At 39.2% G+C, this 19,651-nt stretch overlaps 1 protein-coding gene across 1 annotated transcript in view; it reads right to left on the bottom strand.

Moving 5' to 3' along the window:
- DPP4 (dipeptidyl peptidase 4) overlaps window positions 1-19,651 on the bottom strand; it is a 43,948-nt gene that overhangs the window by 1,954 nt on the left and 22,343 nt on the right. Inside the window, exons 11-23 of the mRNA XM_086616153.1 lie at window positions 18,955-19,090; window positions 18,761-18,805; window positions 15,981-16,085; window positions 15,807-15,874; window positions 15,559-15,612; window positions 14,974-15,098; window positions 13,963-14,010; window positions 13,352-13,450; window positions 11,146-11,215; window positions 9,417-9,611; window positions 8,456-8,510; window positions 6,312-6,411; window positions 4,607-4,671 (exon numbers count right to left, since the gene is read on the bottom strand). Of these exons, the coding sequence (XP_086472279.1) occupies window positions 4,607-4,671; window positions 6,312-6,411; window positions 8,456-8,510; window positions 9,417-9,611; window positions 11,146-11,215; window positions 13,352-13,450; window positions 13,963-14,010; window positions 14,974-15,098; window positions 15,559-15,612; window positions 15,807-15,874; window positions 15,981-16,085; window positions 18,761-18,805; window positions 18,955-19,090 (1,165 nt within the window). The remainder of the gene's footprint in view (window positions 1-4,606; window positions 4,672-6,311; window positions 6,412-8,455; window positions 8,511-9,416; window positions 9,612-11,145; window positions 11,216-13,351; window positions 13,451-13,962; window positions 14,011-14,973; window positions 15,099-15,558; window positions 15,613-15,806; window positions 15,875-15,980; window positions 16,086-18,760; window positions 18,806-18,954; window positions 19,091-19,651) is intronic.

The raw sequence follows: 19,651 nt of genomic DNA, 5'->3' as shown, positions 1-19,651 counted from the left end.
CACGATGCGGTGATGAAAAAAAATAATCAGCAACTAAGATTAATCAAGAAACTTAAAACACAGTAACAACATACTCCCTAGAACACACTAACCACCTGACTTGCTACTGTGACTAGGTACTAAAGCACGAGGAAAGTAAGGATTGCAGGTAGGATCTTTAACTTGGGCAAGGAAAGGGCATAGATAGCGCTCTGCCGTAGGAGTGGGAAAAAGAAAAGGGACAAAAGACTTCTTCCTGGGCTTCATAAGACAGCCAGCATAAGGAGGCAAAAACTCCATTTAATTCAATTTCCTCTATTAGCAACATTTCAGGGGTTCTCTGCTGAATCCCTGTGGACATTTCTTCTATATACAGCAACTTAAAAGCTAGTATGGCAAAGAAAAAAATAGTAAAAATTGGGAATAAAAGAATGTGGTGTTTTATTTTTTTCTTCCCCACCTTGTTATTAAGGCTGTATCCTTGCACAGGGATTTGCGTTTAGTATCCCCAAAAAGTCAAATATATTATATTACCGAGACACGGAAGTGTTCTACTTTCCTTATGTCTCTTGTGTACTCATGAATCTTTAAAGCAAGCATAAATACTAAATTCCTTTTGTCATGGCAGAATAGCATACCTCTCCTAAGTGAAAGGAGTTCTTTGTAGTTATTCAACCAAATTTAAAAAAAAAGTTCAGCAGAGGAAAAGAAAACCACCCTCCAATCCATAACACTGCAATTGCACGCTTCTGATAGTGAAAGGCTGCAGAGCACCAGAAATCCCATCTAATGTATGGAAATCCATGCACACTGGAAGCACACCACTATCCATTCAAATGAGTTGGTATCATGGAGTAAGAATAGATAGTTACGACTTTGCCAAAATCTGGAGAGAGGACTTTGATTCGGTGAGGAGCACCGGTACAGCAGCCGACAAAAAGAACGATCAGAAAGTAATGGCCCCATGACACAACAAAGAAAAAGAATGAAGCAGTGCAGCTTCTACGTGCAGAGGGAAACTTGATAGATCAGCTTTATAAGCTTTCTTGCAGCAAATGGGTGCTGGTTTAAGGGACAGCAAACCTTCTGCAACTGGAAGCCTGATTTGTGCTACACTTCTGAGAACTTGACTTTCCAAAAGCAGTTTTAGAACAAGGTTGTCACTATTTTTCTCCTCCATGCATGAAACAAAACAAAGCTATTTGTAAAATACCTCAGAAAGAAGGAACAAACAAAAGAGATTATACTTTTTTTTTTTAATCATTTGCAAGTGGTGTCTCACTTGCTGTACCCATACTCAACATGAAGACTCCCCTCCCTAAAATGTGCTTTAAGGACACAGCACTTCTGCTGAAAAAGGAGGTTGCAAACGAGGGAGCAATCTCAAGTTAGGCACAGTTACAGCACAGAGCAACAGCTACACCAGCTGCACACACCTCAAGTGGACATCAAATAAATACAACTAAATTCACCCCTTCCCGTTCCACAGCTACACTGCCGGGACAAAGGTTCTGAAAAGGTAAAACACGCACGAGCACTGAGCCCTGCTGAGTGTAACTGGCTTTTCTAAAGATCACACAGCAGTCAACATTTTATCAGCACTCCACAAACAAGTTAAGGTTTGGCTGAAACTGAAGGTCTCTCTCCCTTTAGCATATTCTCAGATAATAGAACAAATGTCAAATCAGTACAAGATGGCATATTTACAAAATTGTACCCTGTTTTGCATAACCTAATGATGCAGCAGTTCTTAAGGACTGAACATTTCAAATCTGCTAGAAAAAGATTGCCAAATCTATGACTGTTTCAAACACTTGCCAAAAGCATATCAAATTCAGAGTGAACTGCAAAATAATTTTCTCACAAGTTGAACAGTCTCTTCGGTGTGCTTTACATGGCTACTGCATCTGACCTCTAGAGATCTGCCCTGGTTTAGTCTCAAGTCTTTTACCTCAGGGATATTTCTTCCTGGGCAGACAACTCCTCTGCCATTCCTACAGAATTAATCCTACAGAATTAGGGATCCTACAGGGAACCCTACAGAATTAATTATATTGGGAGCTCAACCCATGCTTGCTCCTTTCTTTTACAAAGCTCTAATTTTTACTAGTTCACAACTACCTTAGAAAGAACTGAGCACACCTAATCAGCCTACTTACAGGGGTGTGAGTCATCCCTCAGACTGACTCTTGACAAAGAGAAGGTAACATCTCAGCTTCTCTTCTTCCAATAAATGTGAAACCTCATGTCACAGTAATACCAAGGTGGGGTGTACCCCTCTTACCACCGCTACTCTGAGACGATGTATTCGCAGTCATTAACAACACTGTGCATTAGGAAGGCAGCGGGCAGCACACATCTTCTCCAAGCAGGTGTGCACACAGTCCTGTTGCTTTTAAACTGGGGCATGCATTACAGAGCTTACGCCACCTTCCATTTTTCAAGCCAGCTTTATAACGGATGCAGTAGGATAGAGAATATATGATACAACATGCAAACCTGACGGTATGAAGTCAACAGTTCAAAAAATGCTTTAACAGCTTCAGCTAGGAGAGCTTTCAGCACACGCTTTGCATTTACTTGCTAAAAACCACTCCGTTCAGAAAACAGCTCTCATCAGTGATGAGGGGCCAGGAGGCTGCTGGGACTGGGACTCTGAACAAAGGGGCTGTAAGCCAGGAACATGCTGGGCTGAAGTCAGCAAGGGTCTTCAGCAACAACACGATCCCACAACCCTTCCATTGTTGCTACATGAAAAGCAACCAACTCACTTCTTGAGCTATGACCCCCCTGCCCCTACAGGTTTATACGGAAAGGTAAAATCCAAGTAATACATTATTTGGGGCTTTTAACAACCAGCGAGGACTTAAGTTGCATTTTGCTCTCTGTGGAAGCAGCAATGAAGTGTGACAATCTGATCTGTGCAATTGCCCCTCCTCCATCTAGCCACCATCCTCCCCAATTAGTCCTCTGAGTAACACATTTGAAACCTTTAGCTCTTTGGTACTGGCAGTTTCAACGTGGCCATTGCCAGCAATGGATACTATGCCAAGAAAATCCGACTCCTGGCTTTAAAGGATTAAACAGTCCTCTGTTGCCATCTGTGCCGTGAAGCTGGTGAATGACTTTGTGCACCCAGAGCGTTAACGTTCGTTCTGCACGACGACAGTAACTTCTATTTACACTGCTACCTCGCAGACCTCCTACTGTTCCCACTGCCTTCAAGAAACACATTTGGAAAAAGGCAGGCAGGCGGCAGCGGGCTGCCGGTCAGTGCCCGGTGGGCCTGAGCAGCTCGCTGGTTAGAAGAGGCAGAATGCAGCAGCAAGTCTTCCAGCAGTTACTACCATTGTCCTCAATTTTGACCTGAATGTCTGATACAGCAGCTGACAAAACTGGATTACTGTAGTGATATGTCAAAACAGACGTTTCAGCCCATATATGTATATATTTATGTGTTTTACCATACTTATAAATCAAGGCAACAACCCCCACCTTTCTGTGGCCCGTTTCCATGACCCTTATTATTTTAATGCATCAAGACACAGTCAGTACTGAATGGCCTTCCAGCCTATTCACCAACCCGAACACAGAGAACGCCCCATCTCTTTTCCTCTGACATCCACGTCTGGTTCCAGCATCCCCATGGCCGAACACCTCTGTGAAACATCCCCATAACCAGGCCACAAAGTACCCCTCAGATTCCCCACAGTTCTCCAGCAGCTGCTGTGTTCCACCTCGCTCTGAGATTTAAGGAAACCTCTACAGAAGGCTTGAGCTGCTCTGCCCTGTGCCCGGCGACCTGCGACTTCAAAAGCCCTTGGGGCCACAAAATGCAGCTGGCACATGGAGAGAAAGTAAAAAAAATTCCTCATGCCATAACGATGACAAACAATCTTCAGGTATTTTGCTTCCATTAGAACACCTGGAAATTCCCTCATTTCTGGGCAACTATTAGTTGTTTTAGACCAAACCTTGGACACCCTGTGTTCGTGGAGATGGGGCCAGAATTCCAGCCTTGACACGGCTGGCTCTCAGTCAGTCTACAATTTCTTTGATATGATCACAGTACAGACAGACTCGCCTACCTGTTAAAGTTTCCTAATATTTAAGAGATTTTGCTTTCCCTGAAAAAAGCCTGCAGATTCCTAAAGCAAGAAAGTTAACAAAAAACCCATTTTTTTCACATTACATTTCAGAAAGAACTGGAGTACATTTGTTTTGGTGGAAATGTTGTTTAAGATAAAGCATAGTTTGCCCACGAGCATATTAAAATTTTAAAACAAATTTGTTTCTTGGTGATTATAATAAAACAGTTTTTACAGCTTGTTTTACAGTCTGCAAAGTAGCCAAATGGAACTGACTGTAAAAAACCCAAAAAAAACCCAACACACCAAACAAACAACAGAAAACCCACACCATACAGCAAGGAGTAACTGCCTCATGCAAATCCAAAGGCATGAGAATGCAGCCTCTAAAAGCACACTGCACCAGTTAGAGCTGGGAAGAAGAAACAAACTTATTTCTTCCCATGAGGAAGGATCTACACTGTATAAAGAGAAACACGACTGGTTTAGAAAAGAAACAACGCACTTCAAAAAATGAAATAAAGTGATATGTTTCTTACATTATAGTTGTTCAGGTTATCACTTGCTGTAGGAAGGCCCATGTATCGCTCCGTGTATATTGAATCTGTAATTAAAAAAAAAAAAACACAACAAAACAAAACAAAAAAACAGAATACGCTATTTAATTTTCAGTCTGTCTGTCTACCAGAAATTCTACCCACTGATACAAACAATAAGAATGCATACTGGAAGTAAAAAAAAAAAAAGAAAATATAAAAACAGGTTTTCCACAATGAGGCGTGTAGGTAATCATCATTATTCAGAATATTTAATCTTCTTGTTGCCATGGACACCTGAATGCTGAATATTAATAAAGTACTTTGTGTCAATGTTACCTTATTGTTATTCTCTCAGTAATCCTAAGCAAATTACTGAAAATCTTGCAGTAAATGACTAGCATTCGAAAAAAATCTTCAGTATTTTATCTAAATGTTTACTGCTAAAAATCTCTAAAATGAAAATGTAGCAGAAGATTAGGACTCAGCTTGACGTTACATGTAGTAAAAATTAAGTATCTCTGATTTTCCACAGATTTTTCAGCATGATATCATAGTACCTTTTTTTTGCAGATTTATTTTAAGCCACACAAATCAAACCTCTGTTGCGATATTCTAATGTCCATTTGACTTCTCATCAGTATTGCCGCAATGGCTTACTTTTGATGTTGAACATGCATGCCTCCATAACCCCTTTCTTTATCTCATCAACTAAATGTGGAATTTTAAAGATCTTGATCTTTATTAAAAAAATATTTCCTGCCATACTGTAATATCCATGTCCAAAACATTATGAAAACATCCCTAGGTCCTCAACGGACTACTGGTGATATCTGGCAGTGTGATTTTCTGTTGGAATTACCCAGAGCACATGATGTGCTACTATATGGTCTCTGTGCTAGTTGCAGAATAGTAAATTATGCCTTAATTCAGCAGAGGTTTGCTAGGAAAAGCTTTCCCTTGAATGTTTTTGGACAAATCAAAACCAGAAAGATGTCAAAACGTAGTCACATTGTACCAGCATATACTATATTTTTAACTGTATATAATTTTTTTTTAATCTGGGAGGAAAGCCCCTATAACTGCATTTATAGCCTCAGGCAACTGCAACCTTATATACTCTAAGCTTGAAGCACGCACAGGCATGTCCACTTGTTCAGGTTTTCCTCACATCAAGCTATTCTTAACATTAATTAAGTTTATAAAATCCAAATTTTACACTCGAAAAAAAAAACACTCCACAAAGCCAATTCAAATCCTACTTTGTTTCTTTGAGAGAGTACATTGCAATGTAAGTTCGATGTTAAGCCCCACAGTTCATTCTTATAAGTGAAGCAGCATTTTGAAGAGGCAAAGTCTAACAGCGATGGATTTCTGACGCACAATACTGGTCTCACAATACGAGGCAGCTTTGGAAAGCAGACACAGGCACGTTACAGTAATACTACAAATATTACAATAATTTAGCCTCATTAAAGGTTAAAAAGATTACCCAGAATCATGGATCTGACTTTTTAAAACAGGAAGTAAGATTTAGGGAAGCGGTTTAATTCCAAAACGCAGTACCCACAAGTTCAGGAAAACAGACCAAGTGGCATTTACATGGCATCTAGTAGATAATCAAAGTTCCACGCTATGAATCAACACTTTGCAGCATGTGCACCGCAAGACATATGGGAATCCTTGTAACGAGGAAGCCATCACATACCATAATATTGCCAACGTGACACGGGGGCAACCGCTATTCCACACTTGAACACGCCGCTTCCAGAGCCAAGCACCATGGAGGTCGCGTATCCCCCATAAGACTGAGAAGAAAACATTGCTGTTATTTTAGTCGGGAAGAAAAGGATGGGGCCCATCTGCTGAACGGTTCTTCAGACATTTATAGGCTCAGCGTTTTTCATACTAATGAACTCCGTTCGGAATTTGGGTCAGATCTCACCCAGCCTGCTCAGTGGGGGAAACGGGCATCAAACAGCGCGCGGCAGCTGCGGCGCCGAGGAAGGAGAACCTGCCGGGGGGAAAGGGCGCAAACGCCGCTGAACTGTGACTCAGCGAAGGATGACAGCGCTCGGGAGCGCTGCAGGCAGCAGCGAGAGACAGGAAACAAGACCCTGCTGAACCACCGTGTCCCTCTCCGTGCTGCGGGAGTGGGTGGAAGCAGAGCTCGGGCCGCAATGCGCCCGATGAGTAGGTGCACCAGGGCATCCGAAAATTTACAACTCCCTCGGAGCAGGCCTGCGGCAGCTCACTTGCTAACTCTCCTCCAAAGCGTCGGGAGCAAGACGGTGACTGGGGAGCGAAGGATCTTCTGCTGAGTCTGTGGGAGGAACGGCGCAGCAACACGCTCCTCGCTATGCGCAGAAAAATCCCTCGCAGTCTAGCCTCGTACACAGATGAGTAAATATCTGACACGCTTGAGCATCCAGGCAGCGAGATACCTAAACAATGTCACTGACTGCCCAAATGACTGCCCTTGCTGTAGTCTGAAGGGGTTATTTAGGAAAATGTGCCCACCCACGTGCAAAAAGAAGAGCAATTTTTGGATCTCATTCCTCTCTTGAAACCAGATTACAGGCAAACGGCACTGTATCTTAGTTCAAAGCCCTTAAATGTTTGCTCCAACCTCAATACTTAGGTCCTCCCAATGAGATCAGCAAAGTAATGCTTGCCCTTAGTCATTAAACCCATGTGTAAATACGCTGTCTGACCTGGCCGCAGTAAAGATACTAATACAGAACCTACGGCAAACAGAATTAACGTACAAAGTGACGGGCTGCCAATCTGAAAACTCGAGAGAGAAAGAAAATCTGTTTGCCCATAGGTTCAGTATCCAGGATGCATAACCCCAACCTGGCTACCAAGAGGACTGCTCTTCATCATTCATCCTGAGGCTCATCAGGAGTGAGATGGGAATGCATTAAGTCCTCCATTTCTGTAGAAAGAATTTCCCTCCACTAAAGATATTACTACTACACTTGACTTCATACAACAGATGTTTACCTCCACAAGAAAAGCTACTAAAGGTACCATCATCATCATCTTGCCATCAAGTGATTTACTCACTCGTGCCTTTCACCACCAGTGACCAAACTTCAGCTAGCAATTTAAATCAAGCTCTTGCAGGGAATCCTGCACATACTTAAACACAGCCCGCTTAAACGGAGCACGCAAGAGTACTCCCCGTGACGCCAGAAAAAGCAGTGGAACAGCAGCCTGGGACACAAAAACAGAGTTTGAATCAAACTGGTATCACTAACACTACATAGGGGCTTAGCCCTGCAGCTGAGGGGTACGTATACACAAATTAAACACTCTCCTCTACTGTGACAGGTTTTAAAGACACATCAAAGTCAGAGAAGTCTGGCCTCTGGCTGGAAGTACTGCTGGATAAAACATAGCCAAGTGCAACAATAGAGCAGATTTAGGTATTTTCAGGCTGCTAGTGAAAACTAGTCATGCAGCTGGTTCATGTGTTATTTTACACGTTTTTTAAAAAAACAGAGTCATCCAACTAATATAGATAGACATTAATGAATATATATATATTTGGACTTTTTTTTTTTTAAATATTGGTTCATCTTGTACAAAGAACTTGGCAGTATCCCTTTAAATTGTTTTTAATCTCTCTAGTAGTCCTATTTTCTGTTTCGAAGGCTTCTGAATGCTTGCAAAGAGACAATGTATACAGGCACTTGCAGGATGCACTTCACCAGTTCAGGTATTGGACTGTGTCGCGACCCCAGAGGTGTCTCACACCAAGTACTCCAGCACCTCACACACAAGGCAGCAGAGCAAATAGCTGTTAACATTAAATAATAAGCCAGTCAAATTTATTTGAGTACTTACCCAACCCCAAATACCTATTCTGTCCTCATCAACAAAGCTCATTTCAGAAAACGTTCTAAAAGTAAACAGAAAGATGAAATGCTTCATGGATTGCGGGTACCTGCCATTATACAGACGTGCCTATTTTCCATCACATCTGCCTCTTTCTATTGTACAAATATGCATTTCCCACCATCACAGTGACTGCGTATGAAACATACAATACTTCAGGTGTGTGTGTCTTTAAGAAATTCAGAAAAACACCTGTGCATGTGAAAAAACAAAACTTGGATGCTCTGTAAAAGCCATCAAACCACACTTGCTGACATTTGTATTGTATTAGGTTAGACTTCACCACCTGTCTTGCCTTTTTTTTGGTCTTTTTTCTTTTTTTTTTTTTTTAAAAAAAAGAAAAAAGAGAAGCAACACTCAAATTGCAGTAGTAAAGGACTCCGGTCAGGTTTAAAAAAAAGATTCTGAAATGCTATTTGTTTAACTCCTTAACATTTTAATATCCCAAAAAGCAAACCCCATAAGGTCACTTCTTCGTGATTCTAAGAAATTCATACTGACATCATTTGGTTTAGTGAATGTCTACAAGCATAAACCAAGTGATAAGGATGAACTATAATGTAAAGGCTGAGCAGTTCACACAAATAACTCCGTCACAACAGAAACTTGCAAAAAGCCTGGAGTAAAACTTCCGGCTCCAAGTGCCTTGGTAGCATGCTCTTTTACTAGCGTGACTGCTATTACCTCTATAAAACCACAGATATGATAAATTTGTTATTGCATCACTAACTCTTCACTCTTTTTAAGCACAAAATGACAGTTGGCCCAAAAATACAAAATTAATATAGAATTTAGTTCTGGTTTTGCCAGTAATTTCAAGACGACCATTCAAAACCTCCATCTTTTTTCCCCCCTACACAACAAGCAGAGATAAGAAGAAACAGGTGTCCACCACTTCACTGTAGCTCACCTGCCTGCTGTTATCTGATCTTCCACTTCATACGTTCCCAGTCTCCGGTATATTGCATGCATAATCTCATCCCCTTGGTATCCACTCCCTCTGCCATCGAAGCTGGCCACAATGATCTGCTCGGTGCTTGCAAGGTAAGTAGCCCAGTTGAACCGGAAGATAGGATCTACTCTCTGACTACAGGGTCCTGCATACCTGGGTGAAAAGTGCCACAGAATCCAGGCATTTAGTCTCCACGCATTCTCACATCAAGCATTTGAAATACAATTATTGCTGAGCATTTTTGGCCACTGAAGAAGGGTAAACTTCTAAATTGAACTGAGCAAACAAGAAAAGCATCACTGACTGACTCCAAACAGCTGCTCTGCCTGGACACTAAAAGCAATATGCTTTTTTAGAACGTCAATGGTTAATCAAGAAAGCAGATTGGATTTTATTTGTTTTGTTGCTTTCTGCTCTAATAAGAAACTTTCATTATTTTTACTTTAAACAGCTTATCAGAAATCCAAACCAAATTCTTTTTTGTGTTGGCATATATAGTCATCTGAGCTTCAAAGCAATGCTCTTTGACTATTTCTGTTCCATTTACCCATTAATTTATTTGGTTAAAGTCTGAAATCAACAAATTGCCTTCACTTGGGAAAATAAAAAAGATCATCTCTGCATTTTTAGTGTCCCATCAGTGTGCCCTACAGTCTAAACTATTTCTTACATAGGCTGAGAAAAAGGAAGCATTTGAGCACTTTGAAATCACGCTCTGAGTGCCTGGATGCTAAAATTCTGTTTGCAGTGCAATTCTCCAGCCACTGTTCAACACAGTAACAAAGAAGAGCGGTTCTTATGGCTCTGTAACCCATTTTTCCCAGTTTTAAAAGCAAAGACAAAACCACTAGGAACTCTATGTATCAAGCTACAGATTCTGACACTTCTGAAAGAATTTCTGATATCAAGATCACCATGAAGCAGAGGTGATCCTGACAAAGGCCCAGGAAAGTCAATAAAAATAGAATCAAAACCAAAGTAAGTCTTAAGCAGCAAAGAGCACTGACTGCTCATTAAAATGGTAAATAGGCATATCAAAAAGTATTAACAGTTCTACCAAATTACATTATATAAAGATGTATCTAACAATTAACAGCTAGTTTCCTTGTGGAGTTAGTTCTTTGTAAAAAGAGGAAAAGGTTAACATTTCTATTTTAACAAACAGCTAAATTTCATTAATTTCCAGTTAGAAGAAAACATACCAGCATGAACAGAAGTGTCTGAGGAAGAACGGACCAAATGGCACAAGCTCATGGTCTTGAATTTATGAAAAAACAGCAAATGCAATCCTGACCACAGGACACAGTTTGCCAACACCAGTTGACAGCCAAATATCACAGAGAAAACTCAACGTCACACTCGCTACTTCAGCTTTAAGATAGCCAGCTCATTCAAGGTTTCAATCTGGAATGTGATTTCATTGACTATTATTCCCAGTGAACTCTTAAGAGCATAGAAGGAGGTAAGTGAACACTAAAATATGTGCTTGTTAAGCAATACATCATCTTATGGTACAAGAATCTATCACAAATAGGGATACACCTAATTTTTTCATTCTCTCTTAAAATTACTTCAAGCAGTAATTAGAAAACATGCCAGTTTTGTGTTTCCCGATCTTATTAAGAGCATTTGAAGTAGATGAAAAGTGATTATTAACACAACACTGCCATGTAACTTGAAGACTTACACATCAATGAGCAGAGGGTACTTCTTTGATGAATCGAAATGGGGAGGCAATATCATTTGATACCACAGGTCTAAAAGTGAAAAGAGTTTGACTTAGGTCAGTTCTCCAGTGAAATAATTTTACATGCACTGCAATACATACAAAAGCACATTTGAAACACCCCCTAAAAACTAAAAAGTAGTTTCATCTGAGCTATCCTAATGTATACAGGTAAAAGTTCCTAGCTAATGTAATAATTATTTTTTTTAAAATGTTTTTACAGCTAAGTTAGCAGAAAGTCTGAAACTGGAATGTCTACAATATAATAATAATAATAATAATAATAGTAATAGTAAATAATAATAATAATAATAATAATAATAATAATAATAATAATAATAATAATAATAATAATACTACAACATTGGGACTCAACATGCTGTCTCGTAACATTATTCTACATTATAACCTCACATGTAAAACTTGCTAAGTCTCTACAGTGGTAAATCTGACACAAGCTCAAAAATGTTTCTCTACTCAAATTTCTCTCCCAGCAGCAAAAAGAAATTTTAAATATTTTGAACCTGCCAGAGAGGCTTTGCATGACAGTTTGTAAAGCTTCCCAGAAACATATTGAAACATCTATTATTTCTCAAGCAACATTGATTCTGGTTCTATCCATGTTCTCTTTCCACCCATATTACCTCCCAAGTTGGCTGAGAGTTAGCTGAACATTTTAAATGCACACCATGTAATTGTTGCAAACCGATTGGCTTGATTGTTCACTCATGAATTTTAAAAGAACTGATGCTGCAAAGGAAGCACGGAGCAATGCTGATGGACTGCACCGCAACAATGGCCAGAGTGCAAGTCTTAGAGAAATTTGTCCAAGTATGAATATGTAAGACATTAAAACACTGAAAAATTAGCAATCTAAATCAAACACATGAAAATACTAATTTTAGGTTTTTGCATAATCTGTGCACTCTATCGTCATGGGAGCAGATTTCTTCTTTGATAACATACACGGATTTGTGAGCAGACTTGGAGCTTGAAGTAGGACTACATAAATGGATTTATTTCTCCTATTTGTGACGTTAAAAATAGATTCCCCTTACCCAAAAACTTCTACCCTGAAGAGATGAAGTAGTAAGAACAAAGAGGAATAAAAAGATGAATATACAACTGATAGCATGAAGAACATCTTTAAACCTCCATCTTGCCTGGAAGATTTCCTCTTTAGCCCTAGTAAAAACGTGACAGAAATAAAACACAGAAAACAGGAAGATAGAGTTATTATATAAATAAGGTAACAGTGGAAGGAGGGAGGCATCAAAAAGAACAATTAGCAGTGACTGACAGAACTCAATACTGTTTGTAAAATATAGTTCCATTATAAATATCCATTCATTTTATCAAGAGAAAGTGTGTCATGAAGAGAAAAGCTAGTAGCAAAGGCTGGAGCAAGGACAGGTTTAGACAGGTACCAGCCCTCCCACAGCCTGTCTATCGGACGTTCCTCAGCCTAGGAGCGCGCCAAGAGAGCTTCTGGACCCAGACAAACACCTGAAGCAAGCAAAGCGCTAGCAGTGCGTTTTCCAGCATTTCATTCTAGTCTGCATTCACAGGTTTATGTAGTCTTGGAGCCTGAACGTGCTTTTAAGAACACGACTATTCAGTCCAAACAGAGCCAAAGGAGATCTTGTTGAAATGCAGCCCACATGATTTTGCAAGCTTTTCCATTTGATTTTCTGCCCGTTTTTCGATAACAACTGAACTTCTCCTCCACTGTCCCTACCTGCTAGCACAACCCAAAGGGACTTGTACGTGTAAATTAAGACCTACTGGAATTTCTGATTTAATTTAAATTCAACAATGCTTATAAGCTTTGTGCCCCATCCCCTCTTTCCTCTTATTTATTTATGGTGGTATTAAGGACTTCTGTTTTTCAGGTAACTATCAAGGAAAAAAGGAGTTAAGCCACTTCATCATGAAAACATCAAGATACCACACTACGGAAAAAGCATTTTTTAGATAGCATTTTGGGATTTCAGAAAAAAAACGAAATGTTTGGAGATGTCTGAAAAAAAATCATGTCTTGCCTCTAAGTGCTAAATAACGGCAATAATACCCACTACATCCAATTTCTGTAGTGTTCTTCAGCAGAAGACCTTGAAGCACGTGGTGAAAAGGGGGAGAGAAACATAAAACATGGTTTTGAACTTACTGTATCCACCTATACTAATGGAGCCAAATATTTTTGAAGGCATCTGAATATCTTGCAATGAATCTTCCAGTTCAGTGTTATTTTCCAGGTATCTGAGGACTAAATAACAGAGTTAGTAAGAGCCAAAGAATAAATATATTATTTTCAAATGCGTTTCTCTTTAATTATGAACCGCTTTAAAAATTCAGTTTGAGATGATGGCAACCTACACTGCAGTCTCAATTTACTGCAGTTTTTGTTTTTCCTCTCATATTCAATGTTTACAATATAGTTTCCCTTCAGTAATTTAGTAACCAGAAAGCTGGTTTCCACATTTTTCATCTAAATGCAATTTCATAAAAACTGAACAATTACCCAGTAAATAAGTCATACATTACTCACTGTTTTCTAGCATAATGTAAAATAATATTAAACAAACTATGAATAAACATATGCCAAGCCATATAATTTATTCTTCTGGTTAACTATACTGGAGTAATTATCTGAAATTAAATTTACCCTTTATAACTGACATTTTAATTATTATACTAAGCAATGAGAACAAAATTAAAATAAATTTACAGTGCAATTTTATGGCTCGACACAAATTGTATTTTAAGACAATCCCATACCTTGATCATCGCTGCTTCTGTGCAGAGTAGACATGGGCAGGCCAGGACCTGTTGACAGAGCACGAAACGTTCATGTTTTCATGCTGTCTCAAAACACAACCCTCGTAAAGCAGTTGGATGCAGGTGAATCATAAAAGCTCCGAACTTGTTTCCCTCCAGTCTGCACAAGCTGGATTGTAAGACAGTAGGGCCCAAACTCAAGCCACAGGATTCCGTAAGATATTCAGACTGTCTCACAGGTGCATCACACGATTGTGAGGTACAGAAGAATTAGATTTCCACTCTTAGCGAAGTCCACTTGTGGACCATGGCGTGGAAGTCGGTAAGCCTTCTCAGAGCAGTCCTGAAGACCACAGCAGCCTTTGTCAAATGGCCATTTTTACAACCTGACAGAACAATTCCCTCTCTGCTGCCTATCTGTCCTTTGAGCCCATAGATCAAGGAAGATCTTGGCATCTTAAAAAACAACATACATTTAAATTTAAAGGAAATTTTACAGAAGATTTTCTTTTTCCCATTCTCTGATTATTTTATCCCTCGTACTATTTAGCACAAGCACTTACAGGTCAGAGACAGGCTACAGTCCCACTGCTTAACTGTTATGTCCATTGGATTTTTCTTGAACAGCACCACCTATCTTTATTTTATTCCCACACACAAAGCACTTCTCTTTACCCAGCCTGTTGCTTGTCTTGCTCCGAGAGCCTCCAAATTCCATCTACAGAGTGAGCTCCCCACACAGCTCGAGGGGACGCACAACGGACAGGAGCGTTTTTGTCACCTCTTTAAGGATCATTGATAAGTTAAAAGGTCAAATTTTATCCTTGTAATTTTTGTCAAGGTGCTTTTGAGCCTAGGAGGCAGTATGTTTTTCCATTGCCAATGCATTTATTCAATGATATCAACACATATCATTGTTACACAGCGCACATCAAGATCTTTACGAAGTGAACTTGCCCACTCAACTGATCAGTGAGTCATGTTGATGTCAATTAATTTGGATATACTCACCATGACAATTTAGCTGATAATACTGTAAGTCTTTGCTGAAGGACACAGAATAATACTGGCATCTTTCTTGATTCAGAGCACAGCTAACACATTCAGTAGAATTTGGACCGCTTTCCAAGAGCACTCTGCAAAGTAGATGAGCTTCATTTCAGAGATGACTTTTTTTTTTAGCTATGCTAAAACAAATGTATGCTTTTTAAATACAATGACCAAATGAAGCATGATAAAATTCAGGAGTAAAGCCCTCATTTAAAAATCACAGAAAACAGACTTCAAACTTTTCAGTTCACTTAATACTGGAATTATAATCATAGCAAAAAAAGCATGAGAGGTTTTCTTTAGGGGTTTTTGTTGCTTGAGGATTGGTTGTTTCTTTTCACAATTTCCCTTTATTAACTAAATCTACAGAAAAATATTATAGTTATTTTTACAGTTTATACTCCTACACTGATATTTATTAAATATCCTATATAGGATCCCACATTAGACTGTGAATATCCTAATCTTTTATTTTGCAATGCTTTTTCTTAACATTTCTTTTTCATCAACAAGTATTTTACTCATACTGCAGAAGAAATTTCTTACTTATAAAGATTTCTTCCTCCTGGCATTCCATTGTTTTCATTACTAATGTAGTATCTATAAAAGCAAAACATACCGGTTTTGGTAAAATATTTACAGTACATTACAATATTTAAAGGTTTATCTCACAAGTTTAGATCAGATTGTTAATGAGTTAAATAACACCTTTTCCCTGTTCTTCCTCCTTGCTTGCTTAGACCCTTGCCACAAGCCCTCCTGATAGGAATAAATAGCTTAATTACAATACTTACAAAAAGTCATTGGTTACAGCTTCTATGCTGGTTACTTCCCATTTTCCTGAAGTAATAGGTACTGGAGCCTGGCGAAGGGGGAAAAGGCGAGGCAAAAAGTAGAACGTGAAGCTCCTCAATCACCACCAGGAGAAACACAAGTCAGCAGTGACTGTCCCACACCTTATTACTTACCTCTGAGCCATTTATGTAATGGATGTGCTTGTAACCTACTGTATTGCTGACGACTTTGTAGTAGGTAGTATTGTCGGGTGCAAAGTAAGGGACAGATGGCTGAAACTTGAACACAAGAGAGATGTCTATTAAAGCAATCAACAAAACTCCAAATCCAAAAATTTAGGTTTCAATCTCTCTAAACAGGAGTTTCAGTACTTAAAACAAGGCATCACTGAACATACTGCAAAAATTTTTGCCTACTGACTTAGTAGGTAGAACCTGTAGACATTACCTTAGAAGTAAACACACTTAAAATATTTTCTTGCTCTTTAAGCAGCAGAATTTCCTGAGTATTAGCGCTGGTAATGACTAATGTCCTCTCCCACCTCTCTTGAATTTGAAGCCCTACAGGTGCTCCTAGTTTCCTACTGGTCTAGAAAATAACACGTGCATCTACTTTTAAAGTCACTGTTTAATTCTGTCCAACATGCAGCTGTAACCTATAACAATGTAAACATTGCAAATACATGTTTTCCTTCAATTTCCCATTTTAAAATATTTATTTGTGAACAAATTCTTTGAACTCTTATTTTCTTTAGCTTGACAGTGCAAAATGTCCCCCTTTATTCAAAGAAAACAACGTGCTTCTCAAGAGGAGATTTCACTAGTAAGGAGGTGATTACAGAATGCCAGAGAACCCATACTGGAATGATATTTTCATGAACGGACTATCCATTTATCAATTGGGAGTGATGGAAATGAATAGATTCCTTCTACTGACTGACTTTTAGACGTGCTCCACATGGTAGAGAGAAAAACAGAGGAATGACATTGAGCCAAATAAAATGAAAGTTATTTCTGTGATAAATGTTCAAAACATCTAAACTTAATTAGCCCATTGACATAACACAATTACCTCTGAGATGCTATACCCATTTCTGATATGGAAAGTGAAACAGAGGGATAAAGCTCCTCGCCTCTGGTCACTCAGTATGCAATGACAGAACCTGAGTCTCTCTAACCCATGTGCTCCAGATAATCTCTTTCTTTCCTAGCAATATTTTTGCAAAAAATAACCTGGCAAATATTTTGCTAGCTTCTCCCTTATCGCAGTCGTGCTTTTTCAAAGTGTGACTTTCCTTCAACTCAACTGGCAAGCTCTAACTTAGCTCATGACCTGGAAGCCTTACGCAGTAACACAGGCTGTTCCGAGCATTCTTAGATTAAGTATAATTTCATCTCTGTTTTTGAAAAAAAGAAAAAAACACTAGCGATATATATGAAAAGAGAAGTGTATGTCTATATTTTACACACATATATAATTTATTTACACTTGTATATACACTTATATGAATTGCATATACATATATATGTGTGTACATACATCTCTCATATATATACAAAAAAATATCTCTTATCATTTTTTCATCCCTAAGCCAATAAGAATAAAAGAAAGGAATAAATATACCTTTCCTATCCCCTCTTCAGTCCTCCCTACTTTCCACTCCCTTCTCAAATCCAAGAATCATACAGTGAGATTATATTTTTTCTTCCAACAGCTCCTAAGATGTGGGTTGTCTCTTTAAAAGAAACAAAAAACCAACAACCTAGTTTAATGGCACAGACTTGCATTTTGCCCTCTCATTTTGCACAACTGTTTACAAAGTCTGCAGCTTGATCATCACATTGTCTAATTGTGAAGCCTTTGCTGCAGAGAAGCAAAATGTGTCAGCGTTAAGGCCTTCCTTTCCATATCAAATTTGACAGCAGGTGGGTTGATCTCTCATCTTCATACTGCGGATGATTTCATCCCTGCTGTTGCCTCCCTCTTTGCATTTCTTTAAACTTTCATTTTTGACTTCAAAAGTGAATTAGTGACTAAAGCATAATCAGTGTGTGGAAAATGCGGGAGTGGAAAGTGTACTCTGTGTTCTCATCAAAAACTCTGAAACTCATTTCTCCCTCCAAGTCTGAACTTTTGCATCTCTGCTTCACTTCCCCCAGATCTTCTGTGTAGTTCATTAGGTGCCTACTCTCTTCCATGTACAAAAGGACTGAGAGGCAGCTTGGAAAGCATCATCCAGACAGTAGCAATTGGTTTGGCAGAAGTGTATGAAAATTTTAATCTGGTCAGTTATATGCATCTTGTCCCCAGTTCACTTCAATGGATATTTTGGGTGGGGGGAAAAACGCATAAATAAAAAGCCCTAAGGAGAACGTGGAACGGTGTGCTGCAACCTGAAATGCTAAAAATGACTTTTGTCCTCTACGCCTTTCCTCCAACATGATTCGAAGGTTACAGGATATGCTTCTTAATATGTTTTATCCCCTAGATCATTTGGAGGTGGCAGGAAGACTGGAAAGCAGCCAAACCAGCATAGCTGACAGCTCCCCCAGAACAAAGGGAATTCTGAATCCTGGCTCCTGCACTCCCCTACCTACCACTACCGAAGCAGCAGGTCAGAATTAAAAAGGAGTCTGGAAGGAGCACTCTGCTTCTTGGCAAACTGAACATGAGGCACGGGTGAGGGAGGGCGCAGTTACAGCTCCAGCCCACGCTCCCCTGTCAGCCCAGCCTGGGAGCTCAGAACCCCATACCCACAACAGCTTAAAACCAGGAGCAAGGAGGCATTGCGGCTCCATTTGAGACCGTTTTTTTCCTATACACGTAAAATGCAACAAGTGAGCGGATCAGACCTGCACACAAGAGGCGTTGCAACTGGCAAGAGGCTCATATAAAATTTTCTTAATTATCAGTGTTATTTAGCATGTGGCAGTTTTAGAAATTGAACACTCACTCTGCCAACCCAGCCAGTTGTACTTTCTTCCGTTCGTTGTTGTTCCTAAGAAAGAAAAAACAAACAATCCCACAACAATTATGTTTATTTTACATCAGGCTGTGTTTCTACAAAGATAAACATACAGAGATAACTCTACTCCTTTCTAGTCTCATTTATCAAGCATTGTGACTCTCCTACCTCATTTCTCTTACCTGTGGACATGACCAATTTCCAGTAGCATTTTCAAAGTCACAGACTGCGAGGACTGAAAAATTCTGAGTTCTTCTGAGCCACTGCAGACAGATCCTTTCATCTGTCACCCATGTTACAACACTCAAATAATGATCCCTGAAAAAAGCAATAGCATTAGATATTTAAAATCCTCTCTGTAATAGCACACAATACGACAGCATTCGGCAATTCACTGAATGAGACTCATCTAGCTATTTTCATTTCAATTTACTCTTCAACAATAAACGATGATGCAAATCTAATTCTGCCTTTTTTTTTTTTTGCCAATTGGTTTTGCTGCTAGTAGATGCCTTGGTTATTTTCATTCATACAATAAAGAATTAGATAGTTTGCACATATCCGCTTCCAGAAAGACTGCAATTAAATTCTAACAGCCAGATCGCTATCCCCTAATGCATAAGATAGTAACTACTCCAGACTGTTCATAAATCTTGTACTATGTGCATCTGGAGGAAACTCTTCTGAATATTAAGCTGTATGGGCCTTAGATTTTGGAACTCTGAATGAAGCATGAAGTTTGTTGCTTGTAAGCACTTTGAGTGATACCTATCTTTGTTCAATTAGTATTTATTTCCATTAGTTAGAATGGAGGGAGAGATCATACCAAGAACAGATATTACTATTTCAAAATTTTACTTTCATCTTCAGAACGCCAAC

The sequence above is a fragment of the Tauraco erythrolophus genome, chromosome 8 (genome assembly GCF_009769465.1).
Source record: "Tauraco erythrolophus isolate bTauEry1 chromosome 8, bTauEry1.pri, whole genome shotgun sequence".
Taxonomy (NCBI): Eukaryota; Metazoa; Chordata; class Aves; order Musophagiformes; family Musophagidae; genus Tauraco; species Tauraco erythrolophus.
The sequence above is the reverse complement of the archived record's forward strand: the minus strand, read 5'-3'. Positions and strand labels throughout refer to the sequence as shown.